Source organism: Falco naumanni, chromosome W, assembly GCF_017639655.2.
Source record: "Falco naumanni isolate bFalNau1 chromosome W, bFalNau1.pat, whole genome shotgun sequence".
Classification (NCBI taxonomy): Eukaryota; Metazoa; Chordata; class Aves; order Falconiformes; family Falconidae; genus Falco; species Falco naumanni.
The window spans coordinates 5817365-5840629 of record NC_054079.1 but is presented as its reverse complement, the minus strand read 5'-3'; the positions used below and the strand labels follow the sequence as shown (position 1 = coordinate 5840629).

General features: G+C 41.1%; 1 protein-coding gene across 1 annotated transcript in view; it reads right to left on the bottom strand.

The window, feature by feature from the left end:
• Positions 1-14824: 14824 nt before the first annotated feature.
• LOC121080670 (mucosa-associated lymphoid tissue lymphoma translocation protein 1-like) overlaps positions 14825-23265 on the bottom strand; it is a 33632-nt gene continuing 25191 nt past the window's right edge. The window contains 3 exon segments of the mRNA XM_040578807.1: positions 14825-16020; positions 16744-16869; positions 17768-17919. Coding sequence (XP_040434741.1) covers positions 15562-16020; positions 16744-16869; positions 17768-17919 — 737 coding nt within the window. The 3' untranslated portion in view covers positions 14825-15561.

Sequence of the window (23265 nt, the reverse complement as noted above, 5' to 3'; positions counted from 1 at the left end):
CTGAGCTAGCTTCTGTACTAACAGCTGCCTGGGAAATAAATCAAGAACGAGCATAAGCCGCAGAGTTTCAGCAACATCTGCTTCTGTCCCAAGAATTACTGACAGCAGGAGGGTGCAGCGAAAAACTGACAGTCTCTACACAGTTGCCACTTACGTCAATGGTGAACTCACTACTGAAAATAATTAACTTTTCAGTACTGTGTAAATGATTACTGTAAATCATTTTTACATTTAAAAAAAAAAAGTAAGGTGTAAATGTTTACTGGGCTTTGGCATTACCCACATATGCACACTCTGTCCTAGATAACTTTGTGTGTATTAGCATGGCAAAAGGGAGGAAAGTTCTTCTGTACTGGAACCACCTGCTCCCTGCCTGGTGAGCATGCTACTGCCCTACAAAAGCCTTAAAAATACCCAACAATCTAAACCACTAAAAATGCTTTAGAACACATCTGGGGTAGGGAAACACTTCTGCTCACACAAGGCATCAACCTTGTGGCATGCCCCACTGCTAACCCGAAGTGCCTGGTGCTGGAAACACTCCTCTGCAGTTTGACAAAGGGAGGCAGGAGATGCAGGAGGATCAAGCGCTACAGAAAAGGGAGGGGAGGAACCAGGGCAGCATCCAGCCCAGCCACGGACCCAGCTGCAAGGGTTTCCAAATTCAGCAGCAGCCTGTGCTCATGGCTGTATAAGCCTTCCTCAAGACAGATAAGCAGTCTGCTGGCTTTCCCCTCTTTTGTACAAAAGGGCAGGTGGTGAGGCTCTTTTGGTTTGTTTCATGTGAAAGAAACAGATACAGGATAGTTATCTCGTGGGAAGGGGTCCTCTAGTGACAGAGAATTATTCCCCTGGGATGCAAGGTGGGCTGGCAGCACACCCCCAGCTCCAGCTGCTCTGGCCTGGTCACCTCCCCATAAAATCAGTGTGTTTTTCTCATGCAGCGTGATGGCTAACCATTATCCACAGGTAAGACAACCATTGCTGTCACTGGTGACAATACTTGGGTCTGACTGCACCTGCTGCAGCCTTGATTAGATTGTGTTTAATGACAGGCTGCTCAGGGAGATTACAAGCACGTCATGGGCACTGGCTCCTCCAGCATCTGCACACATTGCCTACGAGGGCTAATCCACCATTTCAGACCTGGGGTATCTTGCCACTTTGTCCCTTCACCTCTCAAAAACCTCTGCCTCAGAAATTATGCTCCCATGCAGCTGCTGCTCCCTCACTGATGCCTGCCTACACCAGGGGCTCAGCATCTGTGGCTTCGTTACAGCCTGGACCTTGCCATGCTGCCACGCCACTCCTCTGCATCACCTCCATCACATGCCCACCAGCATGTCCCAAGGTGGCCGATGTGACCCAGCGGTGGGCAGGTCATGCCGTTGCCCTTGGGGCAGCAACCTTGAGGAAACTCTCCAGGTTTTGGCTGCGCAGAAAGACCTTTTCATAGGATTTTAGTGGAACTGAAGTTCTCTGCAGAAGAACGTTGACACCTGGCGGCTGCTCCAGCCAACTGCTCAGGTGGTGGCCTGCAGCCCTGCCGAGGGCTTCCAGCCTGCCAAAGGAATGTTAACAGGGAACTGAACAATTAAACAATTAGAGAAACAAGTACAGATTTACTGGCATTAACTATGTGCTATCCTGTACGCATGTGTGTGACAGAAGGGGTGTATGTGTACACACTTGGAGGACCACCAGAACCAGAGTTTCTGTTAATGAGCCTTGACAGACCTGTCACCAGCCTCAACAGGCACAATGTGTTCAACAAACATGCACGCACTAAAAGCAGCCCTGTAGGCAAGGGCAGGTGGAGAAGCAGAGCAAGAGCTTCCCAGGGTCCCATCACCTGGGTGAGCCCTGCACCTCTGTGTGCAGTTACACATGCACAAGAGAGTTACACACGCAACAGACCTTTGCTTGCTTCCTCCCAGATCTGGCCTACAGGGTCCAAGGGAAGAGGTTTCACTGCAACATCCCTGGTGTCAGGGAGAGGCACGGAGTGGCACCAGGCTGTAGCAACCTCTCCACAGCATCACGGCAGAGGATGGAGCTTCCTCTGGCACGGCCCTTGCCTTGGGTCCCACTCTTGCAGCTGGTGGCACATCACAATCATTGTGAGCCTGGTGAATACTTTGAAGGAAGTATATAAAGCCAAAAAAGCCACCCCTGTTGAAATCATACCGAAAATTAAATAGCTGAATAAAAACTTAAGTTTGATATGAAAGCACACAGTATGAGATAGTCTACTGAATTCCCACCCTAAAGGTTCAACAGGCATCCAGTGTTTACACTCACAGTAAAGCAAGGTTTAAAAAAACCAAACATCAGGAGGCAGTTGTAGAAGTAGCTGTTGGGGTGCAGCAGGGTCAGGGCTGGCCACACCGGGGGCTCAAGCCAGAGGGGATGTGTGGGGGACCCCAGCATGTGCACTGCCCTCACCCGCAGGCACAATCCCACCTCCGACCCTGGCAGGCAGAGCCAGGGCTGGCAGCAGGGTCCACTTCAGAGCCCCTTACAATTTCAGGAGAGAAAATAACCTCAGAGTCTTATTTTTACCATTCTGTCCATTAAAGATGGATAAAAATTATTCAGTAAGTGAGCTGTGGACTTGTGATAAAAACAGAATGGTAAACAGCAAAACCTGATCTGAACCCTGTTTAGTCTGTCATTCCCATGAGCCAGGCTCAAAAGCCACAGCACAATCTCTGCAGGCAGAGAAACTGTGACCCAATTCTGAAAGCCTTTCCCCACCCTCCCTTCTGTGGGAACAAAACAATTATACAAGCCCAACATGTGAGAAATGGCTTGGCTTCAGATAAGGCAAAAATTTACATTTTGTACTGCATGCACGCAAATAATAATCTAGGTAGCAAAGTCAACTGCTGAGCATCATCTCTCTACTCACTATGTTTTTTTTACTTCTTCTTAGAGCTGTCCAAAAATGTCTGTCTTACAGAATTAAAACCAACTCCAGTTTTTAATACATCAAAATTCTAATTATACCTTTTGTACCTTATATGCACACCATAGTTTGAACATCTTCAGATCTGGCAGGCAGATGGAGTTTAACAGGAACTATTACATCAACAGATGCTACTACCTAGTTATCTTTGCTCAGCCTGGGAATAAATTGAGGGGTAAGGCAAGAAAACATGTTTTCTTACAGAGCCACCATCTGCTAATTTGAGAAGCTGCTGTCACTGATGACTCAGTACCACTTGTATATGTGGAAATATTACTAATATCATTCTCAAGGCAGCTATTATTATACGTTAACTTTATTAGAACTATTGACTAGCACCAAGATGATAGCAGTAAGAAAATATTGCAACTAATGAGTCTAAAAGGAAAATAAATAGAATGAGTTGAGAAAGGGCAGTTATTTCTCTTGGGAACCTTTAGATAACAAACCTGGTTTTCATTTATTTTATCATATTCTGTTCAGATAGGGAAATGTTTGTTGCTTGACACCAGACAGAGCTTTTCCACTTGTGGAAACTTACAGTCTTCACACACAAACACAAGTTTTGTTTATCAGAGTTTATAAAGAAAAGAACTGCCAGCAGCAGAGACAAAAAGTCACAATTATTTGTTTTATAAAACAAGCTAATGGGAGACCACGAGGTATAAAGGTGTCCCAGCATGCATGGGGCACCAGGGGCCTGCTCAGCACATGCCTCATCTCATCGGGATTACAGAAGGTAAAAATAAGCTGATGGGAAGATGACAACTGAGCAGAGGGTAAAAAAAAACCTCATTCTTCACAGCCGCTAAACAAGTAAAAATGACCCCGTACACCAGGAGGGCTTGCATGACTTGAATTCTATCACACATACACATATAACCAAACCACAAGCCAATCCTGATTTTACCCCGGCAGACAGACAACAAATTAGCCTTAGCTAATTATTATTTATTTATTAATTAGCACCGCTTTTCCTTCCCACTACCCAGTGCACTGCACCTCTGCACACCAAGGTACCTGCACTACTCTTCCCATCTCACTGGCTGGATTTGGTCTTGTTTCCTTGCACCAGGGAAGTACCAGAAGACTTGATGCTTTACAACCAAAAGCAAAGATACATTTGTGTCCCAAGCAGTTACTACCCTACCACCCACAAAGAACCAGGTACACTCAAACAGCATGCCTGCACACCCTTAAATTTTCCTAAAGATCACGAATATTTTCTTACGTATGAAAGTCAGATGCAGCCCTTAGACCCCTCAGGAGCTGTCAGACCAGTCTCTCTTGTCAAGCTGTGTCAGTTGGTATGAGAAGACAGCTACATCCTCTGCTCTTCAGATTTTGCCAGCTCTGCAGTTTTTCTCAAGTAGCTTCACCTGACATGAGCACCTGCTGCCCTGCCCTCCTTCATTCTTCACAAAAGGGATCTCCTGCATTTCAGGTGGCATGCCTACAAGCAGAATTAGACCCAGCATTTCTTTTTCATTTCTGTTTTCACCTTTCCCTTCACGTCCCACTCCATCCTCTCAGTCTTGCACCCTTCAGCCTACTCCCCACAACACATTCTCACACTGAACCCGCAGTAGGGTCAGCAAGTCCCGCCTGGCTGGGAACCATGCCCTACAGAGAACAGGCAGGTTTGGGGAGGGGCTGAGCTCCCTTGCAGCCTGCTATCGGCAACAGGTGCCAAAAAATATGGATTTAGCATCACAGCTGGTGAAAGGAGGCCCCTTACAGGTCTGTCCCTTTGGTCAGCAGCTGTACACCTCTGTTCACCCACTAGAGAGCATGTGGCTGCACAAAACCCACACAGCAATGAATTCAGTCTCATAAAAGATCATATTTTTCCAGAGACATGCAACACCGTGTATTCTGTGAAAAGAAAGGGACTGTTACAACCCCACACACCAAAAGTACCTCTTGTTTTAGTGAGCTACACAATTCCCTAGGACATCTGGTCCCGTCTCAAGTGGATGCAGGTACCCTGACTCCCAGGCCTGGGATTTTCCACCAGGATCTTGCTGATATTCTTAGAGACAGTGACAGAACACAGACCTCTGCGCAGTGACACTTAAAACAGCAAAGATGGAAAGAAAATTCTTGCTTTTGATGTACAAGTATGCTATCAGAATAATTTCACAATTGGCTCTATGAGGAAAATTTTATTATGTGACTGTTTCGGGGATCAAAATCTGCAGGAGTAGTTTTGCAACACAGTGAAATGGAGAGTGATATTTTAAGTTAACATGTAGCAGCATTTACTTTATATACCATTTAGGGCATCTGTATCTCTTGGCATTTATTTTGTAGGCACATTTAAATTCCATGTACTCTTAAGAACGATGGGCTATTAAATTATACATTCACAGACACAGTATAAAACAAGTCTTTTTGAAAGTTTGTTTAAAAGAAGTGTATCAGGAAAAAGGAAAAATGTTCCGGTTAATTTTTCTGCAAGCTGGTTGCAGTGGTATTAATTGCCTCACACTGGCCACTTTTCACTGTTTCTGGTCTCTGATGCCCAGGGTTGAGGGAGTGAGGGCAGAGGCTTTTTGCTGCTGTTACTTCAGCCTGGCTGCTGGAATGCTGCTTGTGGGCTCTGTGCTGAAGACATCAGTCAATTAGGATTAACAGTCACTTCAAATGACTAAGAGCAACATGAATGGGCAATGCAGAAGCGAGAAACTCTCCAAAAAGATACCATTTGCTGGCCTCTGCCATGCAAGCTGTAGAAGAGAGCAGAGCTGTGGACCAGTGCAGACCAGGGTCCAAGAGCTTTCTTTTGTGAAGTGCTGCAGCTTCAAAACTTGCTATGATGGGAACAAAAGCAGCTTTGTACTTTAAATCTTCAGAGAGGACATGTAAGATACAGAACACAGTGTCATTACTTAACATAGCAGTAAGCAAGCCAAATGCTCATTCAAGACCCTTCTACAGCCTAGGTATCCTGGGCACAGAGCTAAATCCAGCACGTGAACTCTTGGGCGAGTACAACCTCAGTGGGCAGCTCCTTAGGCCCTAGCTGCCCAAGCCTCCTTGCAGGCAGCAAGGTCTCAGAGAACTGGACTCAGACTTCTTTGTTCAACCTGAACTATTCTCTCCCTTTACAGATATTTGCTTTTGGGTTGAAGATAACGACAAGCAATATGTTTTTTGGCAGAACACAGATGTAGGCAGAAATGTCTGTTTGATAGAAAAGTTTCTTGCTAAATGTTTTTTTTTTTACTAGCTCTTGTCTTCATCATAAATAACTTCATAAATAGCAAAGTAACTGGTGTCAACCTCAGTAATACAGTCTGAATCTGACCAATTTATTGGTGCTGCTTCAGGGAGTGTTTTAGTAGTAATAACTTTCTCACATGAGAACTAAAATAAAAACTGCTACATGCTAAATAGAATGTGCACTCTAGAAATATTTTTTTGCATCCCAGAGAATGAATGACCTCACAAACAGTTGTAAAGTTGAATGGAAGCCAAAACCCCAAGAAATTCCACATAGAAATATCAGTCCAAAGCTAGAGGCCAAATTTGGAGGACCATCAGTGAATGAAAAATTACAGATCCACAAAAATTTCAGAGTTTAATTTATTGTAGATTATTTGGTGCTGAAGATGTGAGCCGAATGTGGCCAAATCAAAAGCAATGGACATCTGTTTATCTATTATCTTTATGTAAAGTAGCACTACAATCTGAGAGAAGATGCTAGAGAATAAGGTGCAGATGAATTGCGACCTCTTCCATCCATCCATGATCCGAAGTTTAGTGAATATAACTACTTTAGTCAAGTGTTTCTTTTATGCAGGAAGACCATAAGCCAAAAAACTTCTTCAGCTAAAGCCTATGCAGACAAGTCTTGTGGAAAAAGGAGTGTTCTAAGTGCCATTTATTGTGAAATTAAATGGCAGAGTTTAAAACACCAGACAGACTAGGGTATTTTGTAACTATTCACTAACTGCAGAAAACTGTCTCCAGCTCAGCCTTAGAAGAAGTGGTTGCACTGCCAAATATTCATGCATCCACCAGAAACAGAAGATGACATACAAACTCTCAAGCAGGAATTTGAATGTAGTCCCTGCAACGTGAGCCCAGTGTGCTAGACTCAAGAGTTACAGCTGGAGAAAGAATGTCAAAAAGAACTTGGAAACTCAGTGGATAAACAGATCACCTAAAGGTGTCCTGGGGCTTCTCAAATGGAACGGTGCTGGTGCTTGCTAAATCAATGAATGCTTTGGCAGCAGAAACAAACTTAGGTGCACAGATGTGAATTCTGTAAATTAAAAAAACAGACCATGATGGAAAGGATGATGAGAGTTTGGTGGTTGTTCGCAGTACCCTTCTAATACTCTACATCTCATATTACATTTTCTATGCTTCCATTCAGGGAAAATATAGTACTGTTAAGGCCCATTTGAAACAGTGAAAATCATACATGTATGTGCACATAAACTTCATACTTTTAAAGAAGCATGGTATGCAGTAACTAAGAGTTATAATGCAAAAATATTTCCATAATTTTAAATTTAGCTTATTAACAATCTACAGAGCTCCTCCGAAAGCATCCTTAGAATTTATGGCTTTAGTTGGTACCAGGAGATTTATTTTATCACTTTGGCTCACCAGGTAAAAAAGTTCATGACTTAATTAGCTCTGTGCACTCAAGTATTTATTTCACTTATGTCCCTCTGCTAATCATGCAATTCTGCCAGCATTTTTCTCCTGCTGTGTTTAACAAAATCTGGCTCCCAGCAAGCAGGTGAGCTCTAGCACTTGCAATTTTTGTGCCTCCAAAGTCAGCATTTCTAGTGGGAAAGTGTTAAGTACCTGTTTTTCCATCACTCTGAAGGCTGTCCTAGGAAAAGCCCAGGAGGGGCTTATCTCAGGCGAAGGTTAGAGCAGTTTCCAGAGGAATTGCAGCCTGCACAGGTCTGAGCTCATCCCCAGTTTTATGCCAGCTGGGTGTTGCCATTGCTTCTGAAGGGCTACAGCAACACAGGTTTTTTCTCTTTCTATACTTCATAAAGTACAAAGTATTTTAATGTGGGTTTCACTGACATTTATAAACTACCTCCATTGGGCTTACAGTTGTCTCATCTGACCCCACAGGAACAAGAAACACCCCTCAAAAAAGAAGAGCCACACAAAATATATTGTGCGCAGCTAGCAAATGGTTTGCTCCCATATATCTCATCAGGGGAAAGTGTGTTTTAACATGACGGGGCTGCCCTATTATAACCAGGATCATGCCAGTGAAGATAGTATGACAAATTAGCAGGGAGTCTCCCACTGTAATGTGTAACAAGCCCCATCTCTGATTTATGTGCTGCAAAACCCACTCCACCTTTAACCAGCAAATAATTTCTGTGATTACAGCATAGTGTGCAAACGGCTGCAGTTCTCTACCTGCCAGGACAGGTAAGTGGCTTGGCATGAAACAGCTATTTTCTGATTAAAATGAACCCATTATTTCCAGTAAAAGCAGAGCTGATAATCTAATAGATGTTTCAAATAAAATATTTTCTTTGCAGCTACAACACTGAAACAAGAGTCCACAGCAGTCTTCTGCGTATCACTAAGGCAGGCATAAAGCAAAACCTACAGATCTCTGAGAATCTGCAAATCACTGTTTTATAGCTACTCTGTACTTCCTTGAAAGACTGTAATGCTTCTTACAAGAAAAAAAATATCAAATTTGGTACATTCTGACAACCTCAAAGCAGTTCTTAGGAATTTCTGGACCAATCCTCACTTGGTCCTGTGAGGCAAGTATCATGGGTACTACTGGCATTCAACAGAAGGGAAAAGAAAGGAGAAAAGCTGGCAGACATAAAGAAGACAAGATGTGAATAGAGAAGAATCCCAGGACCACTTTAAATACCTACAGCACTGAAAACCACCACATTCAGAGAGAAATTAATCTGAGCAGGTTCAGCTCTGCAGAGGGCAGACAGATAAGCTACTCTAGGTCTCTAGGCTGCCTGATGGTAATCAATAGGAGAGGCACCTGCCCCCACAGGGTAACTTGTGCTGTCCTAGCATGCACACCCAAAGTATACCCTTTTACAGGATATCAGGAAGTAGAGCTGCCTCACTCTAGAGAGGTGAAATAAATCCTAACTGCCACGTAAAGACATAAGAGCGCCCAGGAAACATTTGAGAGCTGTCTGATCTTAAGCGTAGTACAGTCATTTGCATAACAGGTTGAAGACTTTTCATACTAATTTCGATTGACTTTGAAAAATGGAAGCAGGGTGCTATCAAATGACTGATTCTGTCTAAAGAACGGATGGGGATGTCCTAGTCACTTCCTCTGGCATCCGCTGCAGATGCAGGTGTGGAGGCTGGTCACTGTGGTAACACTCACCCACATGGATCCTGGTCCCATGCTAACAGTGTGTGGCAACAAGGATGAGAGACAGCATTTTTTCTTATTAGCTCTTAAAATAAGCCTGGTATGGCTAAATTGCAGCAGTAGTACCTTAGAAATTAAGTAACTGTTTAATTTCCACAACACAGAGGTGGTTTTACTCCATTTCTAGACTATTGCAATTACTAAACTAAAAGGATGGCCAAACTTTCAAGCACGGAGATCTTACTACGGTCAAATTAAAATTCTGTGCAAGGAAGGAGTAATACAGAAATGCATTATACTTACAGCAGTCAGGAAAATATATCAAGGTGAATGTAGCCCTGAAGCTTAACATATGTGAGAGCTGCCAAAGCTATTAATTAGTTGACAGTATGAGGAAAAGTAGTTGATGCATTAAGAAAAAACAGTAACTAGAATGACAGCAAAACCAGCCTTGCAATCTTAGTGAAGTGTTAACACAGTGCAGATGGTCTTTTGTAGCCAAAGAGACAGTTTAAGGACTCTCAAGATAAAAGGGGGTTTTACTGAGGAGGTAGCTTGCAGAGGTTTATATAGATACAGAAAGTAAATTCAACCCTACCATTTCTCCGGAGGGTATTTCTCTGATGCAGTATGAACAGTGCTATGACTGGATTGCAAGAGATTGCTTGAGCAAGTCAAAAGGTGGCACTATTCAAATACCTCCTGCTGTTCAATCAAATAATTGCACTTTGAGAGAAATAGCCATGCCTCATGCTGGGCAAGGAAAACTTGAAAAACTTCATTAGGTCAACGCACTACATGAACCAGACTGAGGATAAACCTTTACCCATGGTATCTGGCTATCGTCTTCCCACAATCTTAATGTTAGGTATGAAGTTCACTGGTTTCTGTGACCTCTGGTGTTAAATAGTGCAATCCAGCTGATCATCTCTACTGCAAGAAGGATTCAAAACTCAGCTGTACCAAAAATCAGGTCAGAGAATTACGTGGCTTAATACTTCTAGCTAGGGTAAACTTGAGTTCCAAACCGATATTCTAGCTGTTTGATGCCTTCATGATGCAACTGTTCTGACGTTCTCACAGCATGACAAATGGTTAACAGCACACTAGGACAGAGTTATGCAGGACTGTAAAATCCTTCCTACCAAACCTACCAACAGCATCATGATTTTAGAGTGCTATTCCAGAAACACCTCAAGAGAGAAATCTTCTGCCTTACCGAACTAATACAAAGTGGAGAAGACAGAGAACAAAGTGGAGTGGCAGAGAAAGATGCTCATACAGGACTATACAAATATCTTACTGCTTATAATAGTATAGATCTCCTTTGGTGGTTTGCCACAACACAGAAATACACAAAAGGATGCTCACCAAAAGCCAGTGGCAGGTGGTGCCATGGTAACTCCCAGCACTGTCTTCTATAGATCACAGAAAGGCATGGCCAGCATAGTTAGCAAGGCCAAGGATACAAAATTCAAAATGCCAAACCAAAAGAATTCCAAGCCATTAATTTTGGAGACCTCTTTTGTTATAAGCCTCTCATGCTCCTCTATTCCTATTACTTGCTAAAAATGGGATCACTCTCAGAAATCTAACATTGCATTAACAATATCTTCTTGCATTTAAATTACCCCACCTTAATGCAGTGTGGGGAGGGAAAATGGAAGTGTATTGGCCTTTTGGAAGCACAAGAACTCTTCCTTTACCAGAGACGCCTAAGGTTATTTGGATTACCTCAAAACCTTTCTTCCAAGCCTATTCAACATCCAAAACCAAGTAACAAAACCCTAAGCTATACAAAAACCTACAGCTGTGGATAAAGCAGACAGCAAAGTAACTTAGCCTAGCAGATACTTCAAGCAAAAAGTATTATCCCCAAACAATTGCACCTCAGGAAAAAAACAAACCCAAGGCTTTGGTTCAAAAAGAACATCTCAAGCCAAAGAGAGCTTTAACAAATGCCTAGGTTTATTCATGTATTTTAATTCCACTGATTTCACTGGAATTTAAATGCTGGTTTAATTTATGCATGCTGATCTTGTAAAGTGCTTTACTGGATATAGGCCAAAAGAAATGGATGCTTCTTGCAGCTTGCCCTTAAGAACAGAATATTTCCGCTTAACACCAATGATTAAAACAGTTAAAGCGGTTCCTGAAGGCAGCAATGCAATATGGAAGTGCCTTTCCATCACCATTCCCTGTTTAAGGAGAGCTCAGAACAATACTCCTCCACATACCCTACTGCCACAGGTAGAGTTTTGTCAGATGTTCTGAAGAAGTCCCTCTCCAATCTCTACCGTTCTTGTGATGTTCTCTTTACCATGTTCGTATACAGTTACATTTCAAGCATCTTAGGTACAGATCCACAAAGTTTAATCAGTTCCTACTTAGGCTGACAAAGACTACCATCCAACAACATACTAGACTTGAGAATTAATCAATGTACGTTAGAGCTTTCTAGTAGCACCAAATCCACTAAGTGCTGACCAGCTATTCTGCTATACTTGCACCAGCTGACTGCTAACAGCTAATTTAAAATTACGTTGGGAGACAGCTATTCACACATCAGCACTGCTGCTCCTGGAAGCCCTTCCTGTGCCGCGAAGGAGTGCACTTACAAATAGACAAGCAAATACAGTTAGCAAGTTCCCCTACCTTTCTCTGGACATCTTTTAAGGTTTAATAAAATAATGGGATTCTTTCTCTAACCACATTTCCCAAGGAAACTGACAAGATGTTACTGAAACTTGTTTGAGTATCTTTGTGAGACAATGGAGAAGGATCACTTAGGTTTAGCCAGCAGTGAAGTGAAACTTGTGGGGAAAAAAAAGTAAATAAAAATATTTGAAGTGCGTAGTTAGAAAGCTGTATAGGCCCAGGGTGCAGATATGTTTAACTTGAGCTGAAGCTTATGATTCAGATTTCCCCTTCTTTTTTGTTAAGAAAATTATTCTATTATATATATTGTTTTAATCAAGTTGTGGTCTTTTTAAAACTGGGAGGAGTAGGAGAGTATAGCAACTACATATGCACAGCTATATTGCTTTGTGGACAATTTATTATGGAGTAAGAAAAAGAATAAGCTTTGAATAAGCTTTTATACAAGTCAGGAAACTGCAACAAAGTATTAGCTAAATATTACAGTACTAGACCATGTCTTAAGCTATAATTTTTGATTTATAAGTCAAATGCATGGGATACTTAATGCACAAGTAGATCTCATTCATCAATATTTCACTATTCAATACCCTCCAAAAGAAAGGAGAAAATCAGAAACTCAAGCTCATTTCCAGATTACTTTGAGCATGGCTGTCAGTCTGGAAATAACTACGTTAATACTCATGTACATATATCCATCTTTCAGCACAGATGTATGTGAAGATCAACAGATCTAGTTAATGATGTGTTAAAATTCCCATCTGAAACCTGTTATGACCACATACAGCACCTCCTTCTGTGTCCAGTCAACATGCTATAAGACTACCAGACCCCACCAGAAGGCAGCACTCTCAGCTGAAGTTTTAAACTGGTCTATCCACCACAATGAGATTCAGTTATTTATTTTTTTTTTTGCTACCTACTTCATGAAAAGATTATGATAATTTTGCTAAAATAAAAATATTATTTAATGATGGGGATCTTAAAGCAATACTGCTTATCAATATTACCAGGGCAGGAGAGGCTACTACTCTTATCTGAAAACTCCCTTGAATTTTCATTACCTCACACCCCAGTATTTTCATGCTTTCAAAGCATCAAGACATTTAAAGACCTAATAAAACATCAGCGTTCTCACACTCATCTGCAGATACGCATAGGCAAGTCACAGATTCTTCAGCATTTTTAACCAAAATCAAACATTAAAAAAAAACCCTGATGTGTCTTTTTTGAGCAAACTATTCAACCTGAATATGCAAAACAGTTTGGTGAGCAAAACTGCCCTTTCCCAAACACAAGATCAATAAATTGTACATCATGTAAAAAGCTTGGTAGTTAGCCCAAGCTAGGTCTATCTATTCTCTTTGTTCAATGAAGCAATAAAGCACCATATGAAAGTAGCTGTTTGCCTTTCAGTAGAGGATCAGCTGTCTTCTGAAGGTGCCTATGCCTCTACCTCCAATAGCAAGATTCTGGGGTTCAGAGGCTAAAGGACCTAGAAGACCAGCTTACTTCTGGCATCTAGTCTGTGGAGAGGCGAACATCACTTTTGAGCTCCAAAGCAAACATACACATGTAGGGCTATATAAGAAGTGTCAGTTTGTGACATGAGGCAAACATCCCTCACCTTTGGCACACTGCATTTAAAGTTGCTTTATCTTTTATAAATTTGCGTGTGCTGGAAGCTTTACTTTGGATTTTCACAGTTTTATGGTAGACTTCTGGCACTTCTATTTGCATGAATATGAATTAATTTGGCCTGAAAAACAACTCAGTAGGGGGTTTTTGTTTCTTAAAATCACCTCAGAAAAGCAGTGTCTGTTGTCCAGGAAAAAACATCCCTACATTTCAGCCTGAAGAACCCTCAAATTTTCACTCATCTTGCTCATTCATTTTTAGCCTTCAGCATGCCTTACTGCATGACTAACTATACAATACTTTGCTTGCTATGAACAGGCTTTTTTCCTCACACATCCATTTAGTGTTCTTCCAGAACATGAAAAAACTACCTTTCCAGAAATCAGATCAGTAAAAATCTTGTGTGTTACATAAGAGAAAGATTATCATAGTAAGAACAATCCACCACAGTATGAATCTCTGAATTGCTCCCTTGTCGCGACGGAGGGAAGACACAGTCACTCAATATGAGTGATCAGCAGACTTCGTTTATTGTGCCTTACAGTCACCTTTTATGCCTTGTTATAATTAGCTCATACATATTACAAAAGTTAAGCTCATTATTGGTTAGTTGCCTAAATACCAAGCCTGCCCCTAGTTTCTCTTCTGTAGTTATCTGTTCCCACCTGCAACATTCTTTTCCCACCGCGATCTTCCTGTTATTGTGTAACAAGAACAGCCAAGGACAGTGTATTTTTGCTTTACTTCAGATAAGCTGAGAGCGATGTGCATTTTTGTCCAGCCAGCTGGACTATGTCTATGTGACCCTTTTCAGCTAGCCAGTTATCCACACTCCCTCTTGATGATTTGTAGTTCTCTTAAAAAAAACAAAACAAAAAAACCAAAAAATGGATAACATTAGTTTACTAGCTCAGTTCAGGTTTTGTTTTCCTTGCACAGCTCTTCATCCATCTGTCAGTTGCTGCCAGACACTGAACATCTGACCATGAGAGAGAATGCAGTCAAAGCTGATAATTAGTTACATCCAAGGGACTGGAATATCAGTGACTGATCCCAATGCATACATGAGGAGGGAAAGAAAGTGAAGCTTGAAGAAGCACTGGAATATTAAACCATGGCGTCTTCACTTCTGTAAAAGCTCCCTCTCTGCTCAGTTAATTTACATTATGTGTCATCTTACGTACTCAATAGGAGGCTGTTACAATATATATATAAACACATAAAACCTTATTTTAATGTAGTATGTAAAAAGAAATCCCTGGATATTGAACAACTGAAACTGAAAGATGGAAAAGAGAAAGATATGGGGCTAATGGATTTTTTAAAAATCATGTTAAATCATAGAGGACATGGAAATTCATCTTCTTGCTTAATTCTGTCAATATTTTTTCCTCTGACAGCTATGCATGTTTATCTTGGTTTTGTATAGGATGAACAATTTCTCTCTGAAAACAGAAGATGTATGAAAAATGCATTTACAGGAAATCTTGTAACTCCCATAGGTACTAGAGAAGTAGCTGGGAAGATCCAAGGCTTTACTATTTCAAGAGAAGCTCTGACACCGCAGCCAGGCTTTCATGCATTCACGCCCTAATGGAGATAGGCAGCTTCCTCCCAGAAATGCATGACTGCTTCCATGTGTTAGCTGCTTGACTGCCAGAGAGTGGAACAGAACACTCTGATCAGAGTTCAGGTTTTTCCCATATCAAATGTCAAATGGTAGGAGGAAAAAACCAACCAATCATGCCTTTTTTGTTCCTAAATCTGTCAGTCCAGTTCTGTCTCTTTGGATCTGAAAATTTTCATCACAACCTCATTTCCAGTACCACCTCTAGACTCTTCAACCCCTTTGTCCTGAAGCCCCCAAACTCCAGAGGATGGATAAGCAGTGTGGAGGGTCTGCTACTCAAGGATGATACTCTGGTCCATTCTGAACAAATCACAGCTATGGCTGTTTAGAGAATCTGAGGTTGTCAGACAGAAGGAATTCCAGTTCAACAGTATCATCAGTGGTCTCTACTGGTACATTGCTCTTTTCCACAGGGCTTGAGTAATTCTGTACTTCATGTCTTGAAGCCAATATCCTTGAACTCCTATTGCAAGAACATGCTTCTGGTTGTCTGATGCTGTCTGAGCAAATATGGTTAGGATGGTAAATGCCTGGACAGGAAGTTGTTTGGTGATGACTAGGGATGTAGTATTTAGTTGTCAACGGACTTGAGTCTACATGAAAAGAATCATTAGCCGTGCAACAGGTCTGGAAATAGTTATTATTTCTGAATCCATGATGAAGGCCTAATTTAGCAATAAGGGGCTTCTCAACATTAACTTCCTTCCTTTCATCCATTGTATCTTCTATTCCTGGATACTCATAGTGCAAGCAAACAGTAAAGATCAAGTGTTCCTGCAAAAGAGAAAAGGGGGGCAGGGGGTGGGTGGAGAAAAGTTACACTTCCTCCCCAGATAAACAATATAGGAAACACTTAAAGAGGCACAGTCTACTGGAGAAAGACACTAATCTTTTTTAGGAGCTATATATTAGGGAAGACTTGTTTACTGAGGACCTCTCTTGCTTAATACCTGCTCATCTGATAGTCTGTTTCTAGAAGCACTTGTATTATACCTGCTGCCAAAAGCACTGAAGAAGAGATACCAAGTAATGTCCGGCACAGATGTTTGTGATACAGATACAGAGATAAACTTAACAGTGCCACAGTATGTTGAAGTGAGAACCTTCCAGAAACTGCATGTTCAAGAGCACAGATTGGAATGGAAGGAGATGATATGTAACATTTTCATCTCCTATGAATGACTTTGTAAGATGCAGCTCTGCTTCAGGTCACATCTCCACAGTGTGCAATAGATTATCTTCACCAAAATAATAATCTTGTTGAAATTCAGTATGGGCCTAAAAAATATAAAATGTCTTGCACGATGGTATCAGCATCGCATATTCATTGATTCAACTAAGAAACTAAAGTCACTGAATTGCACTACTAGCCATTTTTCCCATCCAAAGAACATATTATTATGCAAGTAATACACAGCTATCTCAACAGAACTGCAAAGCAATGTTATTGATGTAAATTATCTGAACAAACTTGTTAGGAATAATATGTATATTAACCCTTAGTTTTTGCAATGAACTTAGCCTAGTGTAGAGGCAGTGTTTGGGAAGGTCCTTTGATACTAAATAGCTTCCAGTTTCCTCAGGAGTTCCTTTATTGGCCTCTTTAGGATCCACATCCAGGTCCTGTTGCAAGAAAGAAATGAGAACTCAATTGAAGGTACAGAATTTGTAGATCATAAAATAGTTAGCAGTATTTCTTTTTATAAAGTCAGCATTTTCTTCTTAAAAGGAAATAAAACACCAATCTTTGATTACTTAAAAAAGCTGCTGAAACCACTGTTAGTCACAGGCAGCAGAGTTACATCTGAGTAGGTTACCCTCTTTTGCTGATGGTTCCTGTCAGGCTTGCTTCAGGGTTGCTTTTTTGCATGTTAACTTCTACCATGAAGTACAGTACTATACCACTAATTCTATGAGCTAAAAATACCTGCATTTATTATGCACATTAACTCAAATATTTAATTCATAAAGCATCAGAAGTGTCCTGTTTGTTCTGTCTAAAAAGGTTTTCTGCCCCATGTCCTCTTTCAGAGACATCAAAAAAGACAGTTTTTTGCCCCAAGGAGCTTTCTGGTTTAGTCTTATCCTTCACTTCACTGTGATCAGCTGAGCAACATCAATGGAACTGGACAGGATCACCCAGGTGCAAAGAACTGTAAAACTAAAGCCTAAGAAACCTTGTTCTGCAAGGCAGATGTCTCCTCAGCTCACATAGGAGCTACTGACATTTAACTTCTTTAATTAAATATAACAAATATATGATATTAGACAACAAAAAACAAATGAGACTTTGAAAAAGATGACCCCAGATTAATTTTAATGTATTTTATATATTTAAAAATATGATTAAAAAAAGAAGTGTAAACGTGTGTGTTTGTACAGGCACACATATGCAAGCACCTGATTTCAACATTTAGACCTATTTTATGACAAAAGATGCAGCCTGACATGGACAGACCAGATAATTTTCAGCTTCAGTGGAAGGAGATCACTAAGACCAATAGGAAGCACTTAAAAATGCGAAGTCTGTAACGTAGGCTCTGCAAACTACTATTTCAGGTGGCTTCTTTAGTATTCGTGTGTAGATTATCATGACATTTGAAAACTCGGCTGCAAACCCCAACTGAATCTGAACACCACATTTGAATTCAAGATACATACTTTCTGGAAGCTCTGCAAATAAATAACACATCATTAAGTTCTAAATCAAACTTAGCATATATATTTTCTATTTTTTTAATTTTGTTTTTAAATTCAAAAGTTTTAAAAGGTATAGACCTCTTCCTGTTGCCCTCCCACTACCTATTACATATTTACACTGAGGCAATCCAGGTTAGAAGCTAATCAGGCAGCAACAGTGTTTGCTAGTATCACATGGTAACCTGCAGACACTGCCAGAGAGCTGACTCAACTTCTGCTTCATCGGTTTCTTTCCAATCTCTGCAACTAGCAAGGTAACATTTACTTTAACTAGGGTATAGCTTACTGACCCAAGAACTTGTTTACATATCTGTAATCCAACCAGTAAGGTTAATATGGTCTATATCCAATATGTATCAGACACAGCTATAGCATTGTAAGAACTGAATCTGACAGCAGAACAAGTTTCAGGTTCATTTTTTCCCTTTCACAAAGCCTATTAACACGTTCCCAAAGCCTAGCCCGCAGCATTTTTCTTCTCTATATTTTGGTTCTCTCTCAATCCATAGTAATATATCTGAAAGCACTCGAGAGCCAATGACATCATTCTGCGTCTGTATGCTTTGTACTGATTTTTCTACTCCCACTGGAAGTGGATTATTTAACATTATCATAGACATATCTTTATACAAATATAAAGGTTATCCTCTTCCCAAATTCCAAACACATTCTCTTCTATGCATGGCTTAAAACAAATAAACCATAAGATAACATTATATCTTTATAATTTTTGTTTTGCATTTCAATCATTTAACAACCAAGAATTAAGGGCTTGATTGCACAAATAAAAATCCACATCTGTGAAAGACTCTGCCTACATGACTAGTTGTCTTAAAAATGCCACCCCTGTGCCTGACCCTCTGTCCAATCTGTTTAAGAAATTTGAAAACGTACTCCAATATGTTTAGGTGAAAAAGATACAAAGATCTTAAACCTCGCTGCCCTTCTTAAAAGAAGTCTAGAAAGCCTGAAACCAATCACACCCTTATATTAGTTTTCTTAGTTTGTATACATGGAAATCTCCTTTTTGTCATGCGCCTTGACCATACAGTTCACCTGGCTATTTTAAGTGATGGCTTTAGAATGAGATTAGCGATGTCTTAAAAGCATCATTGTTAGACCCAAACAGACTACTGGGAAATTATTCCAGGAGGTAGACATCATATAAGTCTCCCAACAGCGTTTGAGCAGTTTGAAATACACTTACTCAGGGTGAATTCTATATGTCACCTTGTTCATTACGATCTCATGTAGAGGTAAACCCCAGCGCAAAAATTTCCAAGATCTGAATGTACTAATGAAAATTCAAATACAAACTTGAATTTCTTCCATTCAGTATCACAACCCACAGACTAGAGATTATTAAGGAAGTATGTCTGCTGCGGGCATTCTGGGCGAGCGGGAGTCAGATTCAAATACTCATGGAGTTCAAGATCTGATCCGTTTATTGTACAAACCAGGTACACTTTTATAAGGCACTCTATAAGCGTGTGATAATATGATTGGCTATTCTACAAGCGTATAATAATATGATTGGTTAACAATTGTTTATTGGCAAGATCTCTGTTTCTACTTCTTCAGGCACGTAGGCTCTTTTCTGTTGTTTCCCAGCTCCTCTTATCGCGTCCTGCTGGCCTTGGTTTTGTGCAAGCACCTGCAGCCTGTTCCTCCCTCTTCATTCCACTGCTCTGATCGTGCCCTCGTCTTATTTCTTCAGTATTTTTCCACTTGCTTCAAAGTTCAGTATAATCATTCAACACAGCAAAAGCCCCAACACCTCCCCCTTTCTTTTTAAATACAGCATTAATACTGCGTTCCATACAGCTTTGGAAACATTGTAAAAGACAAGGCACTAAAAGTAACAAAAGAATAACAAACAACAATATACTATGCAAAGCAGAAGCAAAAGCAATATTCATTAGGCCTATTCCTAAAAATAATGCCATCGTTCACATTTACAATGATGTTGTATTATATGAGATTCAAAACTTTTTCTGATAATGCGAACCCAGAAGATGAGTTCGTTTCGATGTTCTGCTAAAAGTATCTGTTCGAAGGCTTCATAAGATTGTAAGGCCTTGTTTATACCTGAAAAAGTAGGGGCATGTATCCCAGTAAGAAGGGAAAAACCGCCGGAACCAAAACGTAGGAAAACCTTCCGCCTATATGCTCCAACCCTTTTACAATATCCACAATATAGAGTAACTGTTGAATTACAAGAAGTAACACATATAGGACAAGAATTTTCTGTTTCTATCGGTCCTTGCCCAAAAAGATCCTGCAACGCACGCACAATACGGTCACAGTGTAACAAAGACAATTCACCGGAGGGTAATTGACATTGTATCTCCCGAGGTAACTGCTGCAAGATGGGCAGAATAAAGTATGTTAACTTATCTACAAGCCGCTTTTCTTCATTTGGTCGTGGCGGTCGGAATAACCTTTCTCGATGCTGTGCCCACTGAGCCCACTGATCCCTCCTGTTCATTTAGGAGTCAATCCTGTCGTAGTCACCCTGCTCTTTCTTTTCAGTGGGTCGGTTTTCAATCCACGGGCGAACCCATTTTGCTGGAATCCACTTGGTCACTGCCCCTGTGGAGATACATGCATAACCCCGACCCCACGTTAATAAATTATGAGGCCCTGACCAACAATTTGAGACAGGGTCAAATACCTGGACAGCTATGTCACGATTCGAAAAATCGTTGGGATTGTTAGAAAAGTGATAGAAAATCGGCTGTTCAGTACATTCCGTTCTGGGATTCAACCAGTTCAGTACATTGCATGTTTTTGCCACTATTACATGAGGACTCCTCTCCCCCTCTTTTCGAAAAACAGACAGGTAATGTTTCAATGATTGATGGGCATGTTCAATAATTGCCTGACCACCAGAATTATTCGGAATTCCGGTAACATGCTTCACCTGCCATTGCAGCAAAAAGGTCTTTATTTTGGCACTAAGATATGCAGGGGCATTATCTGTTTTTACCATATCTGGGTGGCCCAGCACAGCCATGGCTGACGTCCAATGCTGAATACAGGCAACAGCATTGGTAGATTTATGAGCAGTCGCCCAAATAGCTTTCGAGCAGGTATCAATTGTGACATGGACATATTTAAGTACTCCAAATGGGGTGAATTCTGTAACATCAGTTTGCCAGATTTGTCGAGGTTGTAACCCTCTAGGATTTGTACCTTCCTGTTGAAGAGGTGTTAACCTGGCACAATCAGGACAGGCCGCTATGACAGTCCTAGCGTCTTGACGAGACAGACCAAACTGTTTTTGGAGAGACCGGGCAGATTGGTGAAAAAAGGCGTAATACTGGGGATGCCACCTGAGTGTCTATATAAGCATCCTGTTCTTTTTCAGGGGCTAGTGTGTGAGGGCTGGCTATTAAGAGATCATCCATATAATGATAGGTAATAAGGTTAGGATTATTCTCTCTCCAAGATTGTAGAGTTAAATCCACAAACCACTGACATATTGTTGGGGAGTTTTTCATACCCTGAGGTAGTACAACCCACTCATACCTTTTCGCTGGAGCGGCACGGTTTATAGCTGGCACTGTAAATGCAAATTTTTCACAATCATCCTCATGCAGAGGAATAGTGAAAAAACAATCTTTTAAATCAATAATTAATAGGTCCCAATTTTGTGGTAACATAGTGGGAGAAGGCAGCCCAGGCTGAAGGGCACCCATGTCAACCATTTTTTCATTTATTGCTCTTAAATCATGTAATAATCTCCATTTTCCTGATTTCTTTTGAATTGTAAGAATGGGTGTATTCCATGGGCTAACAGAAGGTCTGATGTGGCCTAAATCCAATTGTTCTTGGACTAATTCTTGAATGTGTTGCAGCTTCTCTTGAGGTAAGGGCCATTGATCAACCCATACGGGAGTTTCTGATTTCCATTTTAATTTTAAGGTTGGGCAAGAGCTGCTATCAATGGCCCCAATCAAAAATCTGTAGAGATTCTCATTCCTCATTGGGAAAGTACATCTCTACCTAACAAGGACAAGGATGTGTGTAGGACATAAGGTTTTACCCATGCTTGATGTCCTTCTTGATCCGTGAAAAGAATGAAGTTTTTACTGACCTGTGTCAGACGACTTCCCCCAATGCCTGAAATGGTTGAACCCGCACTATCTAATTCCCACATGGTAGGCCAAACTGAAAAGGGAAGAACAGTAACATCAGCACCAGTATCAATCATCATTGAAACATTAGGAAGATTAACACCTTGTGGACCAGATATCTTAACATTACATTTTGGCCGCTCGGCACCAATAAGTTGACAAAAGGCAATGTTAGGCATACCCGTTGGGCCAAATGCACCTTGACCCCTGTCCTTTTCTCCTTTTTGAGGGACAGTAGCTTGGAATGGAATGAGCTGTGCAATAGTTCTTCCTGCTGGAATATGAACAGGTGGAGAAAGAACTTTTACCATAATTCCAATAGGTCCGGTATAATCGGCATCAATACAACCAGGAAGAACAAAAATCCCCTTTTTTGACGCAGAAGAGCGTCCTATAAGGAGTGCAGATAAACCATAACCCAAAGGACCACTAACTGTAGAAGGAAGTACATGTACCTTTTCATCAGTGATATTTACAGGTTCTGCCACGGCCAAATCGACTCCTGCGCTTCCTCTGGTGGCTGAATACAGCTCGCCAAGGCAGCCATGAATTTTGTTGGGTTCTGGGGATATTTCTTGGCCGCGTCCCTCAGAACGCGGCTGTTCCCGTTTCCCGGAACAAAGAGGGGTGTACCATCTTTTCTAAATTTTGAGCGACAATCGGCCGCTTTATGACCAAATTTTTGACAACGCAAACAATTTCCATTCAACAGAGACTTTCCTCCTAGATTCTTTTTGCAGTCACATTTAAAGTGACCTTCCTGTCCACATTGATAACATTTTGGCTTAAGACCCCGGTCCCCTCGGCCTTGTACCTTGTTGTTGTTTAGAGCTACTGCTAGAGCATTGGCATGTATTTTTGCCTTTTCCTCTTCCTCAACCAAAGGAGCCCTTGCGCATGCCTCTATCATTTGAGCGATGGATGCCCCAGGGGGTAAGGATGCTATAAGTTGCTTACAAGTGACATAGAAACAACATTAATTGCAGGAGAGTGTTATAATCTAACGTTCCTCCCTCCTGAGGCCATTTCGCATCACTCCCCAATTTATACAAAGGCCACCACTGATTACAATATTTAATCCATTTCCTTCTATTTTCGGTACCACCATGTCCTACGATATCACTCCAATATTTTAATATACAACCCAAGGGCGATTTTTCACAGGGCTTACTCCTTCCAT